A 23586-nucleotide genomic window follows, 5' to 3' on the forward strand; every position below is an offset into this window, starting at 1 on the left:
GCTCATTTTAACATTTACTAATGCTGCATCAAAAAAACAAACAAACAAACAATTATGTCTTGGACTAGGAATGTCTAAAAGGTGGATACCCACCATTAAGTCTAGCAAAGCATAACAGCACTTGTTGTTCACCAACAGCTTGAGGTCGACGTTTCACGTCCCGCCTTAAGCCATCCACTACAAATGACCCCATCAAGGCAGACATGCTTAGTCTGGTAATATACAGCGGTATATGCAACAAATCTTGCAATGAATACTTAACACAGACATGGACTGACTTTGGACCCCAAGCTGCTATCTAATGCCTTCCTGACCCTTAATGTTCAACCAATTTCTAAAGCTTGCACCATCCATTGTGCTGTTGATACATACACACCCACACATTGACTAATTTGGTCTTGGTTAAATATATTTTTTTCTACAATTGACTGCACCCCAGAACATAAAAAATAAATAAAAATTAGACACAAGCCTAAGGTTTGCATATTTCCAACTGCCTGTGGCTTTTTGCCATAGCTTTTGGAGATACGTAGGTCACTGACTTACAGAAGATGTGCCCCCCAACTTTCCATATTGGTATACTACACAAACAGTAGAACAGGACATGGTAGAGGTGTCAAGCTAAATAATGCACTTGATTCAATAACACTGTCACAAACCCATTCATTATGGGTTCTAGTTTATGACAGATAATTATATCAATCCTCATATCAGAAAGCATTGTCTACTCAGGAAATCTTGAAATATGTGTATTTTGTTGGGGTTTTTTTTTGGGTCATCGTTGATCCCATTGATAATGCTAAGAGGTTTACTAAAAGGGAATAACACTCTGCTTCCTGGTTTCTTTAAAAATAAAGCACATCTGTGACTGAATAATAGAGATTCTACCGCAGGAAATTTGTGGATCTTGACATTAAAGGATTTTGGAGAGTGCACTAAAGGGAAATAAGTCAGCTGTTCTTCAAAGAGTGAAATCCACCGCAGATTTCTATTGTTTGTCTTCTTCATGGCTCAGAAAGCTTTGACAAAATGACAAAATAGCAGGGCCTCTTGAATAAGGATACGTTTCTTCCAGACAGGACATTGTGCTTGAGCGAACAGTTGCCATAGGGTTAGGAAACGCATTGCGCAGCAAATGAATCTTGGAGAAACAAAACATTTCAAATAAAATCCACATTTGTTGTTGTTCAACATTTCAAAGCTTTGCTAGTTTTTACAGGAGAGGTTGTAGTTCTTTTTTTTTTTTTTTTTTAACAAAAGAAACCTCTTACATGATATGTATAAAATATCTTGCTTTTTAACCCTTGTTTTTATGTTGTGGTTCACTTCTCGCAATGACACTGATAGTTACAATTAAAAGTGGTTTTGAGGGCATTATCTTTAAATTTGGCGTACTGCGTGCATGTTGCCTATGGTGTGATGCTGCTACGCGGCTATAATTTATCACTTGGCAATTGTAATTAAACATGTGTTCACTTTTTGTTAAAATTAATTAAAATATTGAATTTTCTTTGTAGAATTTGTTTTGAATCATGTTTTCCTCTTCTGGCAAAGATATCTCTAATGAGACAGAAAGGGGTATTGTTTTATATACATCCCTATATACTTATTAACCCTTAATAGGGAACACATGGGATGGGCGGCAGCATTGTAACCTAGCTGTGTGATACAAAAAATGAATAAAAATACAAAGAAACAAGTCCTGCGCTCAAACTCCCATTACTCCTGGGCGCAGCAATGAGCATTGTACACATCAGCCCAAATACATATAGTAAAAACCAAAGGAGGTAACTAAAAACCTCAATTTGTTTAAAAATACATAGGCATGTGGAAAGAGTGCAGGTTACTTTTTTCTTTGGTTTCAACCAATAAAGTCTGCTGGTTATTTATGGTAAAAGAAGTGCAGAATCTTACAAAATAAAATAAAGTTACATTTCAAAACAGGCTAGTTGTTGATTTCAGGGCAAATAGCCTATATTATCCCTTACTTCTTAGAGACCACGTGCAATGTTTGTGGAGGATATTAATGAGCCGAGAATGAACCATATGTCTAAACTGCTAACCCCTACCCTCTGAGTTTTTGGATAGGGCCCCATTAAACCATTTCACTTGCTGGAAAACTGACAATTACACCATAAAACATGATCCTACTGTCTGACCGTCCTTTACTGAAATTGTTTAAAAAGAAGGCACTTATCTAAATGTGACAATTCCTAATTTCCTTAGCCTAGAAATTGCTAATTAAGTACGTACTGGGAGGAGTGCAGCAGAGAGAAGTGTAATGCATACTTACCTCTGAAGTACTTCCATGTGTAGGTGATGTGTATGTCCCATGATCCTCTGACTTTACTCATTTGTGCCTTGCTTGTGTTGAGAATGCTGTGTGAGAGCTTACACCGTTAACTATGACTACCAAATATACAGAGGAAAGGGACACTATATGCACCAACACCGGTTAATTTCATTGAACTTGTCTGGGTGCAGTGTCCCTGTCCCTTTAAAGAAACTGCAATGTTTGAAATGCCGAGTTAAGACTGCATCTAGTGGCTGTCTTCCATTGATTGAATGCTTTCTTATGAGGAAGACCTAATGCACGCATGGTGGGTAGATGGACACTGTAGAGTTAGACATACAGTTTTGTATTCCTAACATATAGTGTTTTCTTAATTTCCTCACAACATAACATCCCAAACCTGCCATTATAACCTTAAACAACATGTGAGCTGTTAGGGGGAATAACAGACAGATGTCAATGAAAGCAGCCATGAGCCCACAGCTGTCTCCACTTGGTATCACCCTTTCCTGCAGACGACTGATCCTCAAGTACCAATTGGACATTAAATACCTGCGTTGGCCAGGGATAACCGCTCATTGTAACAATAAAAAAAACAAGCAAACACACAACAGACACCAAATAGCAAACACAAAAGTGAAACACAATACACCCTTTTTTTTGGGGGGGGGGGGGGATGGACGGGAATGAAGATCAGCCAGGCTTCCAACAGCCGGACTGGTGCTCCCACCAGGTGACCACTTTCCATTTTAGCACTATATACAGGTTCATTGTGCTCACATAACACAAAACATGGGTGATAAAATAAAAAAAGTTTTTAAAAAAGAACAAAATGTTAATAAAACATAGGCTGCAATACACACAATGAAAATGTAAAAAGTGAGTGCGCACCAAAATCAATTAAATAACACTTTATAAAAATCACATAGAATGGTACTGAGAAACATGAAAACCAATTACTTATAAACATATAAACAGAATAACGAAAAATAATTGTTACAATCAGATATCAGGGAAATGACAGTTCCTCTTTAAATAACCCCAACAGTCAAACTGCTGTTATTATGTAACACGGGTCACAATGTTCAGCTGTTGTTAAATCAGTTTAGTGCAGAGTTTTACTCAGTTGTATAAGGCAAGCAAATGCAAGTATGTAGTTAGGCCAGTTAGAAGAAAACAAGAAATATTCAAAGACATTCATTTTCATCTTTAATCAACTAAGACAAAATTAACTTTTAATTAAAATTTCCCTTTACAACACAGCTGGGATTGAAGAAATTTGCTGAAAAACAAGCTTATTAAGTCGTTTATTTCAAGAGAAAGCTAGAACTCTACAGAGATTTGCTGAATACGACTCAACCTACTTGATTTATAAACAACATAGTGAAACTTTTATTCCATGAATGTCGCAGTTAAAATATAAAGTAATGCCTGAATTTAAATGACACAAAACAACAAACTTAGTCCTTCTTAACGCTATGTAGAATAAAATAAAATAAATTAAAACACTACATTTTTTTAAGACAACATAGATACTTAACATGTCCTTTTAGCCCATTCACTTCCACCCCAACTAAATCTTGTAGAAAACCTACATTTACTGTACAATGTGCTGCTGATGTTGATATGTTGGTCAACACAATTTTTTTTCATTGGTGTTCCAGTCAGTCTCTCTGTCTCTCTGCACTGAACAAGCGTCTGTACTACTCATCGTGTACAGTGTTGCTACATGTCTGTCAGAGGGATTATCTCTTATTTGTCTCTTTCACGTCTCAGTGTTTCATAATCTAATCAAATTTTTATGAAATACTGCTGCTGGCTGTTTCATTGAAATTCCAATGCGATGCAAAGATACCATAAGACAAAGTAGTTAAAATGTTGTCTTATTTTTAATCTAAGGTTGACAAAAGGCACAGCTCAATCCTCAACTTTTGTCCAATCCAAGAATGTTTTCACCCAATAAGCTTGAACCTAACTTGAACCTACACCATTTCATTGTTGCCCTGTCACCTTGCTTTAATTTGTCTTGGGATTGCGGTATTGCTTTTTGCATGGAGCACCTACTTGATGAGTTAGCGACGACAAGAGATGAAACTAGTGTCCAATGAATTTTGTTGCTTTTGCAATGTAAGCAGCCATCAATTGGGGCTCATTCATGGTCTCGCTCAACACGAGATGTCATCTATCTACCATAGACCTCAGTGTTGTACTCTCGCATATTCTGATGAATGATGTGCTGCTGAAAAAGACCTTGAAGAAGAAGAAGAAGATGGCAGTGGCCATAAGGGACAAATTTAGGTAAATAAATCTACCTTCTTCTGCACCCCTCAGCCACCTGAGCCTTACTGGAAGTTGTTGCCTTCAGAGTTTTTTGCTAAATATGCAAAGATCCATGAGAGTGACAGATCTACTTTAAGAAGGGCTTTGCAACATCACTGTACGCTACGCTCTGGAATACAAATGCCTGATGTCTGAAAACAGTATTTACTGTGTGTGGGATTATGCTCATATGGAACGTTTTAATATACCGCTGGCCTTTGAAGGACTCTATATTCCAAAAAATAACATCAGGTTCATGAAAATACCCAATAATTAGGTATCTGGTCAATGTAAATGTTGCTTATCTTTCAGTGTTAGTTTTCTGAACTAGCTAAACTTCAAGAAAACTGACATCATTTAATCATTTCAATACTTTGCCAGCAATTGAGATTTAAAAAAATAACTTTAAAAATACATATTCTACATATGACAAAAAAATGTGTCTTGGCCTTAATGTATTAGCTGTACATTACACTATACAAATAAATGTTACTCTTATTCTTTTAAATAACTCAATATTCAATTGGGTGAATACCCTACATATGAATAGCAAGCGTGTACATAAAATATACTTGTTTTAGCCTTAGGCCATATAAAATTTTTATGTGTAAAATGTAATTTAAGGCAAATAAGCATAACATCTCAATCTAAAATAAAGCAACTCCTTGGGTTTTAAATTAGTATTGTCTCTGTAGAAGGGCAGTACCTTAATGGTAAGGAGGTGCCTGAGGGGGTATTAAATCACCCTGAACCTAATATAATTTAGCTTCAAATTGCACAGGAAGGTTATGGGCAAATCTGGCACAGACACTTAATGTTGACCTTAAAGATGCTGAACAGACATCAAGCTTCCAAATCAGCGTGGGCTCCATCTGACATTATGTAACTTTAATACATTCTTTTACTCAGGAAAACAGCTGTTCTCGTTTCTGCTTTTGGCTTTAAATATTTTAAGTCTTGTGAGTTTATACCCCATGATATATCCTTAAATAAACATGTATAAGAACACTTTATTTTCTTTCTTTCTTTCTTTCGTTCTTTCTTTCTTTCTTTCTTTCGTTCTTTCTTTCTTTCTTTCGTTCTTTCTTTCTTTCTTTCTTTCTTTCTTTCGTTCTTTCTTTCTTTCTTTCTTTCGTTCTTTCTTTCTTTCTTTCTGTCTGTCTGTCTGTCTATCATCTCTCTCTTTCTCCCTTTTCTGGCTTTTCTAATTCAGGTATGTCTAATTCCCTGGTTAATTCCCAACAATTGACTTTTTATTAAATAACTCCGATTGTATTCTGTGCCTTTGAATAAAAGTTAATATTATGTTATGTGACTGTGCGGTATTTAAAAGTGAGTAAGACCTAAATGTGCTATTTTATACCTTTTGTATAATTGTATTTAATTCAAATATTTGTTTTAGCTTCATAAACTATTTGAATACTTACAGTTACCCCAATAGTTAATGTCACATTTTGATAAATTTATTGTAGCTATAATGTAAGAATCTGTAGCAGGGAAATGATTTGTGCATTTCATAATAGTGTAACTTGATTTGAGTGCCAATAAAAAACCACAGCTCATAGGTTTATCGTGCAATCTCAAAAACTCAACCATCAGTGAATCACCTCCTGCCCACGAATGGTTTTAATATTATTTTGGAACAGCTGAAGTTGCCATCCTGTTTGGTGGTCATTTTTAAATTCCTCAGACTGGGCTGGTCACGGAGATATTTCCTGCGTCTTAAAGACAGTCAATGAAATTAGTTTTACTGTGAGTACAGATGCAAATTTAATATAGATTAATAAGGAGGTGTGAAGGATAATGGGGTTTGCGTTCTTTAAACTAAGCCCCAGCCCACGGTGGAATCTATCTGTCTGTCACTACACTCCAGTTCAATAAATAGACTGATTTTAATGACCTGCATTAACAGACTTAGAAAGAAGATTAAATGAACTCCACGTCTAGTCAGAATTAATGATCCCTTTGTCACTGCGTGATTGTGATTACATATGTGTATCACTCCTAGTTCTTTTTCTATTGGCCTGGAATTCCCGAATGCGTTCTGAGCAATTGGAAAAATAGGAAATGATGAGGTTAGTTAAGCATCCTCAGTGCAAACGTGCAATGAGCTATAGTACAAAATACTTAGCTATCTAAACATAATCAGCTATAGGCATGTTATCTCATTATATAACAAAAGTGTAAAATCTTACCAGGATGATAAGATGGTTACCTGTAGTGTTTTACGTGTCACAGATTAAGACACCATGATAGCTCATTCAGTACAATTAGGGGTGATTTACATTGATATGTATTTATTTAGATAAGTCTGCTTTATTAGTTATAGTTAGTGAGTTCTATCCACAATGGTCCGACTTGTCATCTCAGTTTCTTCTTCTTGGAATTTATATAGCGCCAACACATTCCGCAGTATTTTATATTAATATGATTTAGAGGATTTTAACAAAATATGAGACAAACTGTTACAGATTTTGACAGAAACATAAGTCTGATAAAGACCCCCTCAAACAAACTTACAATGTATAAAATCATATGAAAGTTCGTTGAAAACCATCAGGTGAGAATGGCTCAAAGAGGTCTATTACATTAGTTATCCACCACATAGCTTCTTAATAAAAACCCTGACAGCTGTTTTTCTTAAATGAGCAACTTCTCAACTTCTGTGTAGACAGAAAGTTCTATAATTATTATTCACTTATCCCCTCACTGTATGGGCTTACAGTAATCATTGGGGCAAAGTTTCATTGTGATAAATACTCTACCACTGTTTTTCCTCTATCTCATGTTTTGTAGTTATAATGTATGCATTCCCTAAAGTCCCCTATTAATCAAGAGAGTTAATGCACACGGTCCTCATCACCCTTAAAGGAACACTATAGGGACAGGAATACAAATGTATTCCCACCTCATTGTCCCCTTAAATGAGTAGACAATATACCTTTATTCCAGAGCTTGCGCTGCCCCTGATATAATCAGAATTGATGATCTCAGCCAATGCAATGCTTGCAATGCTCTCCCTGCACATTTCCTGTAAAGAGAGATCTAATGTTTACACTTCCTTTATTTCTGTCAGGGTACATTACACTCTGGCTCCTGGGCCACACTCTCCTAGAGGTCTGCAGACCAATGTAACCTCTCTCATGGTTCTTGTGATTTCCCCAGCAGTCTGAACATCATCTGTTGTGATTCCACCCCCTTATATGGCACAACCAGTTACGCAACGTCCCACACATTTTGGGGGCTTGGCTACCTACTTAATGAACCACACTATAAATAGCTGGTTAGGGCTTGGTTCTATTGTTGTGGATCTATTGTGTTCCCAATAGCCTGATATATATATATATATATATATATATATATATATATATGTACATATATATATATATAGTTTATCTGTTTATCGATCTTGGCTATTACTGAATATTCTCCTTTCAGTAATTCGTGACTCGGCTATTGTCTTTTGCTATTCCTGATTTCTGCTTTCCCTGTATCTGGTATTCCTTGACTACTCTATAGTTGGTCATGTATAGCCTGGCCTCCCTAATGACTGGTATACATATACATTCCATATTTTTTTCTCTTTTGTTCTGTTAATAGCCTACTAGAGCATACAACAGCCTCCTGTGGTTAAAGTTTGCTTAATAGAGAAGGAGATATAAACTTCTAAAGTAAACACACTGTGCTCTCACATCTGAATGATTTTTTTTAATGCAGCCTGTGTAAGTAACAGCCAGGGAAGTGTGTCGAGGATCTCATGAACAGAAATAAAAGTAATTTAACTCTTAAACAGCAGAGAATTCAGCATTGAGACAACAGGGTCCAAATCTGTACACCAAAACTGATTCATTAAGCTAGAGTTGATTTGGTACTTAGAGAATCCATGTAACATTTCCTTAAACCCTGTAGAGTAAAATATTTTAATTCTTAGTTATTCAGCATCCAGCATGGTCAAACCACCTATGGCCAAATGTGACTTTCTCAATTGCACACGGAAATAGTAATTTATAAAAAATAAAATCGTTTGAAGGTAAGACAAGCATTCTAATTTTGTTGTTGTAACTCCTGACTGCAAAGAATAAAATAACAATATGCTGTGCATCCATTTAGTGCATTTCTTTTAGCTATGTGTTACATTTTCCGTTAGCTTGTCTTTATTTCATCACCGTGTGATGGAAGTTAACAACTCTTTAATCACTTGCAATTACGTTATTTTAATGTAATATTTTCCTTGATTGAGTGATGTCTTTTTATTGGCTCTATGCATCTCCTATAAAGCATATTAGTCAAAAACTTGGTGCAGTCAGGAATCAGGAGTTACGTTTTCTGGTTGATTCAGAGGAATAAAATTCCATCAGCCAGTGCTTTTACGGGATACAACTTGGATGCAAAAAAATGTATTCACATTTTCCACTGTACTTTTACACTCACTGAAAGCTTGTTTTTGCAGCATTTTTACTGGGGAGACCTAGTTGTAATGCCCAAATAGGGCATTTTAACTTAATAAAACATTTGTTGAAGAAAGGTTACTATAACCCTTTAAGATTACAAGAAGAGTAAATCAGGCGGAGCCTAGCTGCCAAGCCGAGTGGACATGCCAAAACTGAGCTCCTGCACTTTCTGCCTGTTTTCGGGGAAAATACCCAATAAACTTGGCACAGATCCACTCTAAAAGGGCACTATTGAACGGGGAATCTCGGGGTGCACCTCTGGACACCCTACTCGAAGAAATATCTACCCGAGATCCCAAGCTGCGGTGACCGAGGCCTGCAGAATGGCTGGCAAGGGGGAGACGACCGCTCTCCTTTCCTCCTACCTGCTCCACGACCACCTCAACGCTCAAACTTCCTACCCCCCCGGGACTGGTGGGGGATATCCTGGTCCAAGCCGCGAACCCAGACCGAGCCTATGCACACCGTGAGGGCACCGGGTCCGGCGACACGTGGCTCATCAAACATGGCGGCGGAGAATCCGCGGCAACTGCTACCTCAGCCTGCAACCCCTGAGCAGGGCTCCGACCGCGGCACAGACCTTATGCAGCGTCTGGATGCCCTATTCCACAATTTCTGGGAGAAGCTCCAGCAACGCGCACAGCGCGCTGAAGAAGAGTAAATCAAAGCTACTGTAAGAAACCGTTGAACTGCATTTATAATAAGATATTTCAAATAAATCAAAATGGAACTGCTTTGATGAAGTTTTCAAGTTTATGCTATAATAGATCATTAAAGTCATCTCAATGCATACCACATATTTTCTCTATGTGCTTTGCAAAGACTATATCTAAAGCATTTTCAGAGCATTTGTCATGCATGGTGGGGTGCATGTAAATTTCTCACAATATTTTATGCGACTCAAAATAGAAATGCCAATATGTAGTTGCAGCGGAATGGAGAACTCAAATATACTTATATTCCCTTTGTTCGGCTGTCCATATCCCCCCGTTCATTTACCAAACCCCCTGGCTGTATGGCCCCTTTCAATCACCGACCACAAATTGGTTATTAGTTCAAGTTTTTTCCCTGTGTGGCTGCCGTTCGTATAACCGAATGCATGTGTTCAAACTATTTTGTCCCCCAAACGCGGGCAGAGGTACATGGTCGTCAATAGCGTGAAACTGTTTTCAGATATGCAACCCCATGAACACCTGGGAAACTGGTACCACTGCCCATCCAAACTCCCGAACAGTTAGGAGAATGGCGTACCCTAATAGCCAGGAAATGGATTCATCAGTGTTCGTGTGAGAATGCCTGAAAGATGAGTGGTCGTTACCTTGTTTTCTCTGGAACTGTTTTAGGGCATCACCTCGTGGCCGACCCGTCAAAACGAATGGCGTTCCCGAACCACCAAAGGGATTTTAGTGATATATTGACAAAGTGTGCACTCACATCCAAGTTATTCGGTGATATAACTTTTGTGGGGTTCTGAAATTATTAAAATGTATTTTTGGGGTGTTTTAATATATTTTTCTTTACTTGATAGATAATTAAGATATAGCTTTTTCTCACGCAATTATCTCTCAGGCACAGAGGATCCTGAGAAGAAAATGCCTGTATTTTTGACTTAGAAACCCCATGCTAGGGACAATGTATAAAAGCCGTGTGTGGCTGGAATAAAACCAGTTGTAGAACTGTGTGTCGTCCAATTGCTGGGTACGAGGTGAGCAATTTACTTGGTATTCTCTTGTTCCTGATTCTACCCTTGGTGATCCAGCGGAGGAAAGTCCCCGCCAGGACTAGGGCTCTGCTACAGTAGTGATCTCACAAAAATAACTTATTGTCTGTACATTCAACAAGGTTGTCATCAACACAATATATTGTTGAAAACATATATTTATAAATGTAAAACAAAGGATTTTTTACTCAAGTGATCTAATGAACAGGATCAAATTGTCTCCACAAAGAACGTCAGAACCTGAATTTAAAGGGAAGGAGGATTAGTAGATACCTTGCAACTGTGTCTTGGCCAGTAAGCACAGTCAAGACAAAACTGTGTGCACTTGCTTCTTGGTAATAAATGGCAATTGACTTCAAAATGAGTTTAACACTGTGTAAATATGTTTCAGAATGGGGTCAAAATTGGTGAAATCATAGTTTGCACTGTCACCATTTACCATTACCATTTTCTAATAATATAAAACATGAATATTGTTATTATTTATAAAGCACAAAGATATTCCTCAGCACTGTATAGTGGATGGCTTCTTGGAATACAGGAGCAAATGATGGTGATGGCTTGCTCAAACAAGCCTTACTAATGTTAGATGCAGAAGAGGGTCGGCAAGGGGGACATCTGTCCCACTGGGAAACACGCATTTGGAGGTCTACAGTCATTCCTCTGCAGATGAGGTGCATTGGAATGTCTATTGGCAGAGTAGACATAAATTGAACATCATCTCTACTGGCCTGACATTGTGCGTGTTTGTGCTTGAACTAGTGGAAGTTTCAATGTTCTTAAAACATGGATTGGATATTTTATGGGGGACCAAAATAACACACCTCGAGTGTTATTGGTGACAGTGAAGTAATTGGGAACTGGCATGCATAGATCTCTGTGGATCCTCTATTATGCTGGGCATGCTCAATGTGACTTGGATCATCCACACAAGTTTGTGTGTTTTGCATGCAAAAAAAACCATTCAATTGTAGTTTTTCTAGGCCAAATTTGTCATCATTCATGTGGTTAGCTGTATATAAGCTTACCATTATTATATAATGTCTTGTAAACTCTTATTTATTTAACATAAAGTAATTGTTGTCTTATGCATTTTCAGTGCAAGAATAGCAGGACAAATATTCTAGTAAAAGCACACTTGAAGTAATAAGTGTACAGTTATTCTGCACAATTTTGAACTTCCATCACACAAAATTAATTTTTTATTGATTATTTACTGACACTTTATAATTTTTGTCGGCAGCTTGTGATGTTGATCATTGGGGACCTCATTGCAGTAGTCGCTGTCAATGCAAAAATGGAGCTTTGTGCAATCCTATTACCGGAGCCTGTCACTGTGCCGCTGGATTTAAGGGCTGGCGTTGTGAAGAACGTTGTGGCCAAGGAAGTTATGGGAATGACTGTCAACAAAAGTGTCAATGCCAAAATGGAGCAACGTGTGACCATGTGACTGGTGAATGTAGATGTCCTCCTGGTTATACCGGTGCCTTGTGAGTGTTAACAAGTACCTTCTAAAATTAGAAATCACAAGCATCTGCTAAAGTGATATTACAATTACTTATTTGTTATATAGAGGTAGACTGACCATGGCATTTCTGCTGGTGATGAGCAGAAATGCCCATTATAATAGAGGGCATTTTCTCAAGTTTTAAGCCATTACACCTTATGTATGCAACATTTTTAGTAAACCTTGTAAATAAACTAGGACTGATTCTGTTTTATTGAAGCAAGTACACTAGAGTATAAAAAATACCTTTAATGTTTTTAGCTACTGTTCCTTTGTTATTTTATAAATGTAGGCAATGTGTGAACTAAAGAAACTCAGGTTTATATATCACTAGAGTAAAAGGTATTTCTTGTTATCCAGCGCTATAGTGATAACATCATCTTCTACAAGATAATGTTACCATCACTTTTTGGCATGCTCGCTCCTTCACCATGGAGGGAGGGAAATATTTGGGTGAATGGTACAGCATATTTAACCATTTTATTATGTCCACAATCTGATTGCTCATGTGTTATCTTCTGAGCAACGTCTGGGCTAATATGGTCCAGTCTGTGGTCCTGTCTACTAATTTTAAATTAGTCCACCTCGGCCTCTAACCTCCCATTGAAACTGAGTTTCAGGAGTTTCAATTCTCCCACCTGAACTGAAGTTGCAGAAACTAACTGAACAAATACTTTATTTCCACGTCCTATTTATTTGTCTGCTATTAAATAACTTCCTTAGTAAGAATTCTAGAATCCTAGAATCTAGAATAGACACCCAACTTCATGCCTCTTATACTGAAGACTTGTCTTGTGAACAGGGTTAACTTATATTACTGAAATAAAATATCTTTAGAACAAGTAAGCAATGTGATTCAACATAACAATGGTTTTCTAGAAAACCATTGAGTCCACTGTGCAAACAGAATAAAATAGTGTACAATGTATTTCTTGATCTCTTCATCCCAAGTATCTGTTATGGACATGAAAAACATAATGTGGACATGACATTTTTGCATGAGCAGCATGCATATTGTATAGCTTTGCAATAGCATTTTGCAGTTTCTTAAGGTCACGGCCATGTATTATATTGTCTTACTTTTGTAGCTGTGAAGACCTCTGCCCTCCAGGGAAACATGGATCTCACTGTGAAGAAAGATGCCCATGTCAGAATGGGGGAGTCTGTCACCATGTCACGGGAGAATGCTCGTGTCCTTCTGGCTGGATGGTGAGTTGGCCACGTGCACTAATTATGCTAGCTTTGCCTAACTTGGCATACGCTGAAGAATCAATAAAAAATAATTAACTAAGTCAATCAATATCCTCTTTTTTTATCATGGTTAATGACCTTTTGTAAAAATAGTCATTAATTAGGTGGCACAACACAACAGTAATTTTGTAGTCCCCTTTCTGCCCTAAGGTTTTGAAATGGTTTGTGATTCATCAGCAGAGTAGATAATTACATTTCAAAATGAAGTAGGAGTTGGATATTTTAAATCTCTACATTTAACAATTAGCAGTTTAATGTTTTGAACTAATTTGTTAAGCAAGATATTTTTGAGATTGTAAATGAAGCATTGTAGAGGTGCTTTTTTATGTAATATAAATATGTAGGGGATTTATTTGATGCTAGTTGCAGAATTGATTGGCACATCGGCGAGTGACCATATTTGTAAAAAACAATATTGTAACACCTATGTATTTACTATCATTATTTCCCATGACAGTATGTCTTTGAAAGGTAATTGAGGATCAGCTGATGCTCTCGGCCAGTGAGCTGGCTTTGTGTGGCACAGTTTGGCTTAGGAGATCTAACAGAAGCTTCTTACAGGAGCCTTTGGCTCTCCATAGAAGAAGTGGTCTGCACTACGTGGTCTCAAAGTAATTTGTCAAACTGTTAGCAAATGGTTTGACTAATAACCTTGTCAGGGTACTCCTGGTAGCATAACCACAACAACGCATTGTAGTAATTATGAGATATAATCATTAAAGGGTTACTCCAACCACCATGATCACTTTAGTGATTTGAAGTGGTGGGAGTATGTATGTGCTGTGTTTCTGCTTGAACAAGCACTGGATGTCAGGTGAGTTTGAAACCTTTTTTTTTTGCAGCATTTTACTGGGGACACCTAGTTGTAATGCCCAAATAGGGCATTTTAACTTAAAAAACATTTGTTGAAGAAAGGTTACTATAACCCTTTAAGATTAAATCAAAGCTACTGTAAGAAACCATTGAACTGCATTTATAATAAGATATTTCCATTTCTCACATCTCAGCATAAAAACACCTAACATGAAAATATGTACAATAGAAAAACTGACTTAGAAAACACAGGAAAAAGGATAGGATGCCTTGACACATTTATAAATATTTCACATTAGCATCAGATACAATAGAAACTAAGGAGTCTGTTTTATTTGTGCTGCTGTGCTTTTCTCTGGCAGAGTTGTTATCAATAAAATCATTTAATCTTTTACAGTTTTTTCAGCGTTATTAAAAATTCTTCAATGACAAAATACAAATACCATCCTGTGTATGTGACACCTGAGCATCATCAGATCTCCAGTGTGTCATCAGAATTACAATATTATAGTCATTTATATTTCTGTAGCATCGAACTGCACCTATATGAGATATTCCACACCAGGACCTTCTAAGCATCTTAGTAGTCTATCCCATAATGATCTGGCATCAAGTCTCCTTTTTATCAGACATAGGACTAGCAATCCATCATTAAAGTCTCCCTGTCAGCAGGAACGTATGCCTTGACTTAATAAGCTTTCCAAACGATTCAATACTGTTAGGAACAAATGATTATGTACAAAAACTTCCATAGACTCTAGTGGTGACTTCTGCAGATAGACTTTTCTAACGACATTGAATATTCAGTATTGAATAAAAAAAAAACTTTTGTTCGCCCCAGCACTAAATTAAAAGTAACTCTGCATGTAAAGTGTTTCAAGCAGAAGCACTGCACATCACGACTCATACCACCATGACCACTTTAAATCACTGAAGTGATCATGGTGGCTGGAATAACCTTTTAAGAAAAATGTAGTTACAATTATACATCTTTAAAATGCTTCCCTGTTGCTTATAAACAAACATATGCATGTATGCCTATTACAGTGTCCTATTATTGGGGAGAGGTGCTAGGGTATGCTATGTAAGGCGAGTTTTATCAAAGTGTTGTGACTTGGAAACGGGTACAAATGTGTAAATAATGGAATTTGTAAGTAATGGAATGCTCCTACTCACTCCAATAGTTCCCAGGGTGATTACTTGACGTGTAGAATTTTGACACTTTCATGAAGCTCCAACACTGTGTCAGGCAAACCACCACCACTCTTCTATACTAGTTTCTACCAAAGAGAAAAACAATGCATCCAACACAAGCTAGGTGTCACGATTCGGGGAACCTAACACGCTAACAGGTCACAGAGAGGAAAAGGTGCTGTACCGGTCCTTAGAATGGCCGGGTTAAGCACACCAAGAATAGTCAGGAGACAGGGCGAGTAAGGGGAGCCAGAAAACAGGAGAACGTGAAACAAGCCGAGGTCAAAGGGATGGAGAATACAGGAGAGTCGGAGAAACAAGCCAAATAATCGGTAACCAGAGAGAAACACAACCAAAGACCACAACAGGGCACTGAGGGACAGGAAAGGTAAGTATATAAACCCTGTGCTTAATTCTGATTGGATAACTTCCAATCAGAATTAACAATCACACGTGGGAGATATCTATACCTCCCACTGTGATTGTCATACTGTGACTTTAACGCCAGGTCACGTGGCTGACCCCGGCGTTTGCATAAATGCACGGTCTCCCAGCGTGCAGCGGTATACGAGAAGATGAGAAGTAGGATGCGAGCGGCGTCCGAGGCTGTGAGGACGCCGCTCGCCAACAGGCATAGGAAGGGGAGACCGCGGGACCCTGACACTAGGTAACAATATGTAAGCAAGGTTTCCACACTGGAGTGGAATCTCTACAATTTGTTATAATACACTATATGAACTTTAGTGTTTTTTGTCTTTCGTGTAAATAAACATTACTCAATGCTTTCCTATAGGGATCTGAACTCACGCTGTGTGAGTTCAATGCGATTTTCTAACTGAGAATTGCGGGAGCGGCCTCTAGTGGTTGTACGTCTCTCTGGAACTGCTATGTTTACAGCTGCAGGGTTAAAACTAGGGGGACCTGGGTAGGGGCGTGGCCTGGACGCTGAGGAAGATGGCAGCATAGACCTAGAGCTCCCTGCAAGGCTCCGCTAAATCACCGCCTAAAGCACACTTTCACCCTGAAAATGGGCAAAACAAATAGACCCTCTCAACCCCCTAAACAAGCGGACACCCCCAGGAGGTCTCAAAACCCCTCCATGAGGCACTTCTTGACCGCACAAGCGGACGCAGACCCTCAGGCCTACACGAGCCAAACGGCCCCAGAGGACCCGCTCCCACTTACACCAAGCGGAGACGGGACCATGGCGGACAACCTGCCTACCGATCCAGCCGCCCACCACCCAGACTGGATGGAAATGCTACGCAACCTGCCCACAAAGGCCGACTTAAAAGCGGCCAACTCGGAACTCCGCACCTCCATCTCAACGGAGCTCCAGACGCTCAAGGAGGAAATCCGAGGCCTACACCAGCGAGTCGCCCAAGTAGAGGCGGATTGCGACCACATGTCAGCGGCGCAATCTGCGAACACGGACACGCTACGACTCCACACCCTCCAACTACAGCAAATGGCGGGCCACATGGAAGACCTAGACAATCGCGGCAGGAGGCAAAATATTAGAGTCCGGGGGATCCCGGAGGAAGCGGACAACTCCGCCCCAGTACAGACCACGCTGACCGGTCTTTTTAACTCCATACTAGGCCGCACACAACATGATCCCATTGACTTTATACGGGCACATAGGGCTCTACGGCCCAAAGGTCCGGAAGGGACCCCACCGCGCGACGTCATATGCTGTTTGATGAACTACCAACTCAAGGAGGACATACTCAGAAAGGCCAGGGACGCAGGAACGGTACACCTTGGTGATACCGAGGTACAACTCTTTCCCGACTTGGCACCTGCCACGCTGGCTTACAGGCGAGCATTACGCCCCTTCACCAAACAATTACAAGCAAACAAGCTGCGCTACCGCTGGTGCTTCCCCACGGGGCTACAAGTACAGACACCAAACGGCCCCTTCCTGATGAAGGACAGACAAGACCTAAATGCCCTAGCAGCAGAACTCCAAATCACGCCGGCACCCTTACAGTGGCCGGACCCGCTAGCACCATACACGCCTGCTCGAGGGGCTCCACCCCAACCACAGAGTACGCAGACCCGGAGAACTACGCGGCAACAGGCGCTGAGGCCCTCGGGGGCCCAACTTTGAAGGGATCGACGACACGCGCCAAGATGGCGGACGACATCGGCCGACCACCACCAGTAGAGACTCCCCTACCACAATAGCAGAACTCTAACCAGACACGGACTATCACAACTCACATGGACTCCCCACACCTGGACACGAGGAATACCCACCTTGAAGATAATACCTAATGTTCTGTCTAGAACTTTGACACCCCTCCTCCGGAGACACCCGCCCTCGGAACTACGAAACCCCGGGTGCGGCCCGGACTTTGCAAACCATTCGATATATCACAGGACTGCCGCCCCCGGCCACAACCGAGACGACGCCCATACCGAAGGACTCGCAAGTATATGCTGGACTTTTGGCAAGGGTCTAGCCCAACCACTTGGGGAGGGAGCGAGGGTTGAAGGGCAAGAAGGGAAAGCCCGAAAGTAACAGACTACGCAAGGGCCGGGAGGGAGACGGGCACAAGATGGGGCCGACTGGGCTGGGCAAACGCTTCTCCTACACCGACCCGTGATGAACCCAGCAGGAGCGGGCGGGAGAGGAGAGGTGTGGGCCCGGCTCACTCGGGAACTGACAGGGCCGCTATCGACCCGTAGAGGAGGAGGATAGAGGAGGGAAGAGGGGGGGACATTCCATGAAGCCTAGAGAGCGGATACACAGGAAAGGGGACCGCATGTCACCCCATGCGGACCACCTCACACATAGGCTACAACACATGCCCAGACCACTCAAGATACCCCTCCAGAGCATGGAAGAGCTGACAGGGCACAGGGGCACCTCTCACCACGAGCTAGGGTCACTGGGAATAACTGGGGGCAGGGGGTGATTTATAACCAACTTTGTAGGTATTAGCTGCAGCAACACTATTGTATCACGGCACCACTATCTTAAGGTGGAGGGGGAGGGTGAGCGGGGGGGTCGGCCGGCCCATAAAGCCGCGCAGAAATAACTTGAATGTTTATGAAGGTTTACTTGTGTTATTTGTATTCTCCAATCATTTCAGAACGCGCTACCTTTCTGACCAAACTATAACGCTCTGTATAGACATAATTCTATAACGCGGCATTGGTTTTACTTATTGTATAGACATTGCAAGCTTGAGGGTAAATAGAATCGTTTAATGTATGATTTATTGTTTCTTGTTCTTATGTTATTTGAAGATATGCCCAGGGTGACGACTCGACTACAGAGACGTCCAAAGGCGGAGACAGCCACATACGATCACGACTTGAGCCACTGAACAGGGAGGCATGGGAGGCAGACATCCCCAGACCACCTAGACTAGGAAAAGATCGAGAACTGGACCACCTGGGGGAGGAGTTTCCCACGTGGTCACGACATTTCTCGGTGTTCCTCCCACACCCCGACGGGATAGGCGCCACATCCAGGTGAGTGGGGCACTGGGCGCGCAAAACGGCCCGGGCCCACACATACACCTCGACGCCATAACCCTAACGTCACCCAGGTGACGGTTATTTCCTACACCTACTTACCCCCTTACTTCCCGACACCCTCCCCACCTTCCCCACCCCCCCCTCCCATCCTACGCCCCGAGACCGACCGACTGCAGACGTAGACACACACACTACCACACACCAAACATGTCACTCACACCAGCAAACCTCACATTAGTGTCCATCAATACCAAAGGGCTTAATAAACCTGAAAAGAGGTCGACTACACTACGCGAACTCCACACTCTAAAAGCGTCCATAGCATACATACAGGAGACCCACTTTAGAGAAGGGGCACGACCCCGCTTCCACGACCACAGATTCCCGAAGGGGTTTTATAGCGATTTCCAGGGAGGAAAGGCACGGGGGGTCGCGATCCTCATGCACAAAAGAGTCCCCTTCATAGAAGAAGAGATACTGACGGACAGGGAAGGCAGGTACTTATTCGTGAAAGGGAAGATTGTAGACCAAACTTACACTTTTGCTAACATCTACGCCCCCAACCAGAGACACTATAGGTTCCTATCCCACATGTTACGCAAACTTCAGAAATTTGCGGAAGGAATACTCATCCTAGGGGGTGATTTTAACGTAGCTATGGACCCAAGATGGGACACCTCATCGGGGACATCTCACATCCCGACCCAACACTTAACAGCACTTAAAACTCTCCTATCTAAACAAAAACTGATTGACTGCTGGAGGGCGCACCACCCAGATGAAAGAGATTATACTTTCTTCTCCCACCCCCACAACACCTACACCAGGATTGACTACTTCTTTATGACTCACTTCCACCTCCCCTTAGTGGAGCGAGCGGAGCTAGGCACAGTGACGTGGTCGGACCATGCACCTATCTCCATCACGATAACATCCCCGATGCACAGACCAAGGGTGACCAAATGGCGCCTGAATGAACACTTGCTAACACAACCGGACATTAAGGCGGACATTGGCACCACACTAAGAGAATACTTCACCTTAAACACACCCGAACAAACGACACCGACCATACTATGGGAGGCACACAAGAGTGTAGTGAGAGGCCACTTCCTCCAAAAAGGAGCCTTGCTGAAAAAGCGAAGGGAAGCGGAAATATCCGCAATACTCACCGAAATCCAGGAGATAGACACACAAAACAAGGGCACCCAAACACACGCACTACAAGACAAACTTCTTACACTCCGCAGGGCACTGACCCAACTCCTACTGAAGAGACATCTCAGGGACGCATTACGACACAAAGCGTTTTTTGCACTGCATGGCGACAAGAGTGGCAAACTACTCGCTAGGATGCTAGCAAAACGCAGACAGCAGACATACATAGAGCGCATTAGAGACGATAAAGGCACACTACACCGACTACCCATGAAGATCCAAGACATAATTAGAACATACTATGCCAACCTATACGATCTGCCCCGCCCACCGACACAGGCTGCCGACGAACGCCTGATGAACAAAATAAATGACTACCTCACTACACAAGACCTACCCTCACTAGACAAAAACACCGCAGACCTTCTAGAGGAGGAGATCACGCTAGAGGAATTGGCCCTCGCAATAAAACAGACGAAACCGGGCAAAAGCCCAGGCCCCGACGGCTTACCCCGGAGCTACTACAAAACATTTGCGGACATACTTTACACCCCACTAGTCGACACATACAACGCTATCAGGGCAGGCCACCACTTCCCCAAACAATCACTCGCAGCTCACATCACCATCCTCCCGAAAGAAGGTAGAGATGGGGACCACTGCGGAAACTACCGACCCATCTCTCTCATCAACTGTGACCTTAAATTTCTGGCCAAAATCCTGGCCAACAGACTGCAACCACACGTGCCCCACCTGGTACACCCGGACCAGGTGGGATTCGTGTCAGGGAGAGAGGCACGGGACAACACTATGCGCACCCTCACTCTGATACACAGCCAGAAACACGCTCACGGGGGCCTCCTCCTGCTGTCCACGGACGCGGAGAAGGCCTTTGACAGAGTCGGATGGTCATACATGTTTCAAACACTAACGAGAACTGGCATGGGCCCCAGAATCAGAGGCTGGATAGAGGCCCTATACACGCAACCATCCGCACAGGTAGTGGTGAACGGGGCACTGACAACGGCATTCGATATTCGAAATGGCACCCGCCAAGGATGCCCCCTATCCCCATTACTCTTTGTCCTGGCACTGGAACCACTCTTACAGGCCATCAGGACAAACCCAGACATCACAGGGGTGATGGTGGGAAAGACCCACCACAAAATTGCGGCATATGCAGACGACATGCTGTTTTATGTATCGAACCCAGAGGTCTCTCTTCCCAACATCTTGAAGGCACTACATGACTTCGGGGCCATATCTAATTTAAAAATCAATAACACAAAATCTTCCATACTTAACATCAGCATACCGGAACACAGGACAACACACATGCGACAAAGCTACACCTTTAGGTGGGCAGCACACAAGATCCGCTATCTGGGCATCTGGCTAACTAGAAAGGCGGGGGACATGTACGGGGAGAATTTCACACCGATGCACGCCCAACTACACGCAGACATGAGGGAATGGGCATACCCACACATATCCTGGCTGGGCAGAATACAGGTGGTCAAGATGAACTTCTTGCCACGCCTGCTGTACCTGTTCCAGACCATCCCCATAACAATCCCTCGCAAGTTCTTCACCACATTACGCTCCGCTCTGGGCAGATACGTGTGGGACGGGAAAAGACCCAGGATTAGCCACAACACACTTACCCTTCCCAAAAACAGAGGCGGTCTCGCTCTCCCGGATTTCCACTTATATTACAGAGCCTGCCATCTCCAGCGGATACTGGAATGGTCCAAGGAGGGGGTGCACAAGCTCTGGAAGCAGGCGGAGGAGGGGGAGGCAGGGATACCGACAGCGATAATACCATGGATACCACCAGGATCAGGGAGTAAGACGCTCACACAATCACAATACATGAGGGCCACCATCCAGGAATGGCAGAGGGCGAAGGGTAAACACAACCTGTCAACGCACCCCTCACCCATGCTACCTCTGACATACAACCCTGAGTTCCCCCCAGGCCAAGACCCGAAAGCTTTCAGGGACATAATTCCAAACCACATACCCAGGCTCAGACATATCCTTAGACACGACGGCGTTAAAACCCTAAGGGAGCTTAGAGGAGGGACACCAATCACATTCCTGACGCAATTCAAATACCGACAGCTATGCCATTACATTGCCACACTCCCTCAGGGCACATCGCTCACGAGAACCCCCACAGCATTCGAAAGGGAATGCCTGGAACCCCAACCATTAGCACATGGCGTCTCTTTTCTATACAACCTACTACTGACTCACACACCAACGACCACACCAGGCTTCATGGGAAAATGGGAGGAGGCACTAGGGCACACACTGGACGAAGTGGCATGGGGAAAAATCTGCTACCTCACACACCACTGCGCTAGCTATAGCAAGACTCAGGACACGGCATACAAAATCATGACACACTGGTACCGCACGCCAACGACTCTACACGCGATCTCCCCGACACACTCTCCACAATGCTGGAGATGTGAAGAGGCAAGGGGCACACACATGCACATTTGGTGGGAATGCAAGGGAATCATCCCGTTCTGGCAGGGAATCCACAAAATGCTGCAACTGTTCTCAGATGACCCACCCCCCCTTAAACCTGCAGAAATGCTCCTGCACCATACTAAGATACCAAGATCCGCATACAAAAAATCACTGTCCATACGAATACTGAACACGGCCAAATCCATTATCCCCAAATATTGGAAACAAACCACAACCCCACCACTGACCACCTGGTTCGCCCATATGGAAGACCTCCGAATCCTAGAGGAATTCCAACACACAGCAGCAAACACACAACAGACATACTTTAACACATGGACACACTGGATATTACAGACCTCGAAACCAGACTTTATGGACCGCTTGAGACTGATGGACAGAAACGAACCATAAGGGACTACAGACGCACCCGACACCCCCCCCCCCTAATTCCATGACCCTAACCCTCTATCCTCGACCTCTCCCACTCCCCCCGACCAAGAAGGACCAAGTCCACGACCTGGAAATAACAGACAGGCCTGACGGGAGTAGCGGACCGACCTAGAAGCTAGCACAGGTAACGGTTGCCATGGGCAGGCTGACGCTAACCGACACCTCTAACCAGACACTCCGAGAGAGCACAGATGGGACTGGGACAGGCACGGCCAAGCCGCGCGAAAATAGCTGTTCCACAAACATCATGAAACAGAGTGTTAACTAAACCAGGGGTAGTAAAGGTTTTCCTATGAGCTGCCGTTCCAGAGACCTGAAACGTCTAGATATGTTGAATATAATAGCATCCTACTGAGATCGGTCTGTCTCTCTATTAACATTTTACTTATGGAGATCACTTGAGGCCTGCGAGCCAAAATTAAGAACAGACGATAAACGGGCCTGCGTGCCCATG

At 42.4% G+C, this 23586-nt stretch overlaps 1 protein-coding gene across 3 annotated transcripts in view; it reads left to right on the forward strand.

Annotated features, from left to right (window-relative positions):
• MEGF10 (multiple EGF like domains 10) overlaps positions 1–23586 on the forward strand; it is a 127642-nt gene that overhangs the window by 42963 nt on the left and 61093 nt on the right. For all 3 annotated transcript variants that reach the window (XM_063454148.1, XM_063454147.1, XM_063454149.1), the window contains exons 6-7: positions 12027–12273; positions 13379–13499. In XM_063454148.1, coding sequence (XP_063310218.1) covers positions 12027–12273; positions 13379–13499 — 368 coding nt within the window. The remainder of the gene's footprint in view (positions 1–12026; positions 12274–13378; positions 13500–23586) is intronic.

This window comes from Pelobates fuscus, chromosome 5 (genome assembly GCF_036172605.1).
Source record: "Pelobates fuscus isolate aPelFus1 chromosome 5, aPelFus1.pri, whole genome shotgun sequence".
NCBI classification, from domain to species: Eukaryota; Metazoa; Chordata; class Amphibia; order Anura; family Pelobatidae; genus Pelobates; species Pelobates fuscus.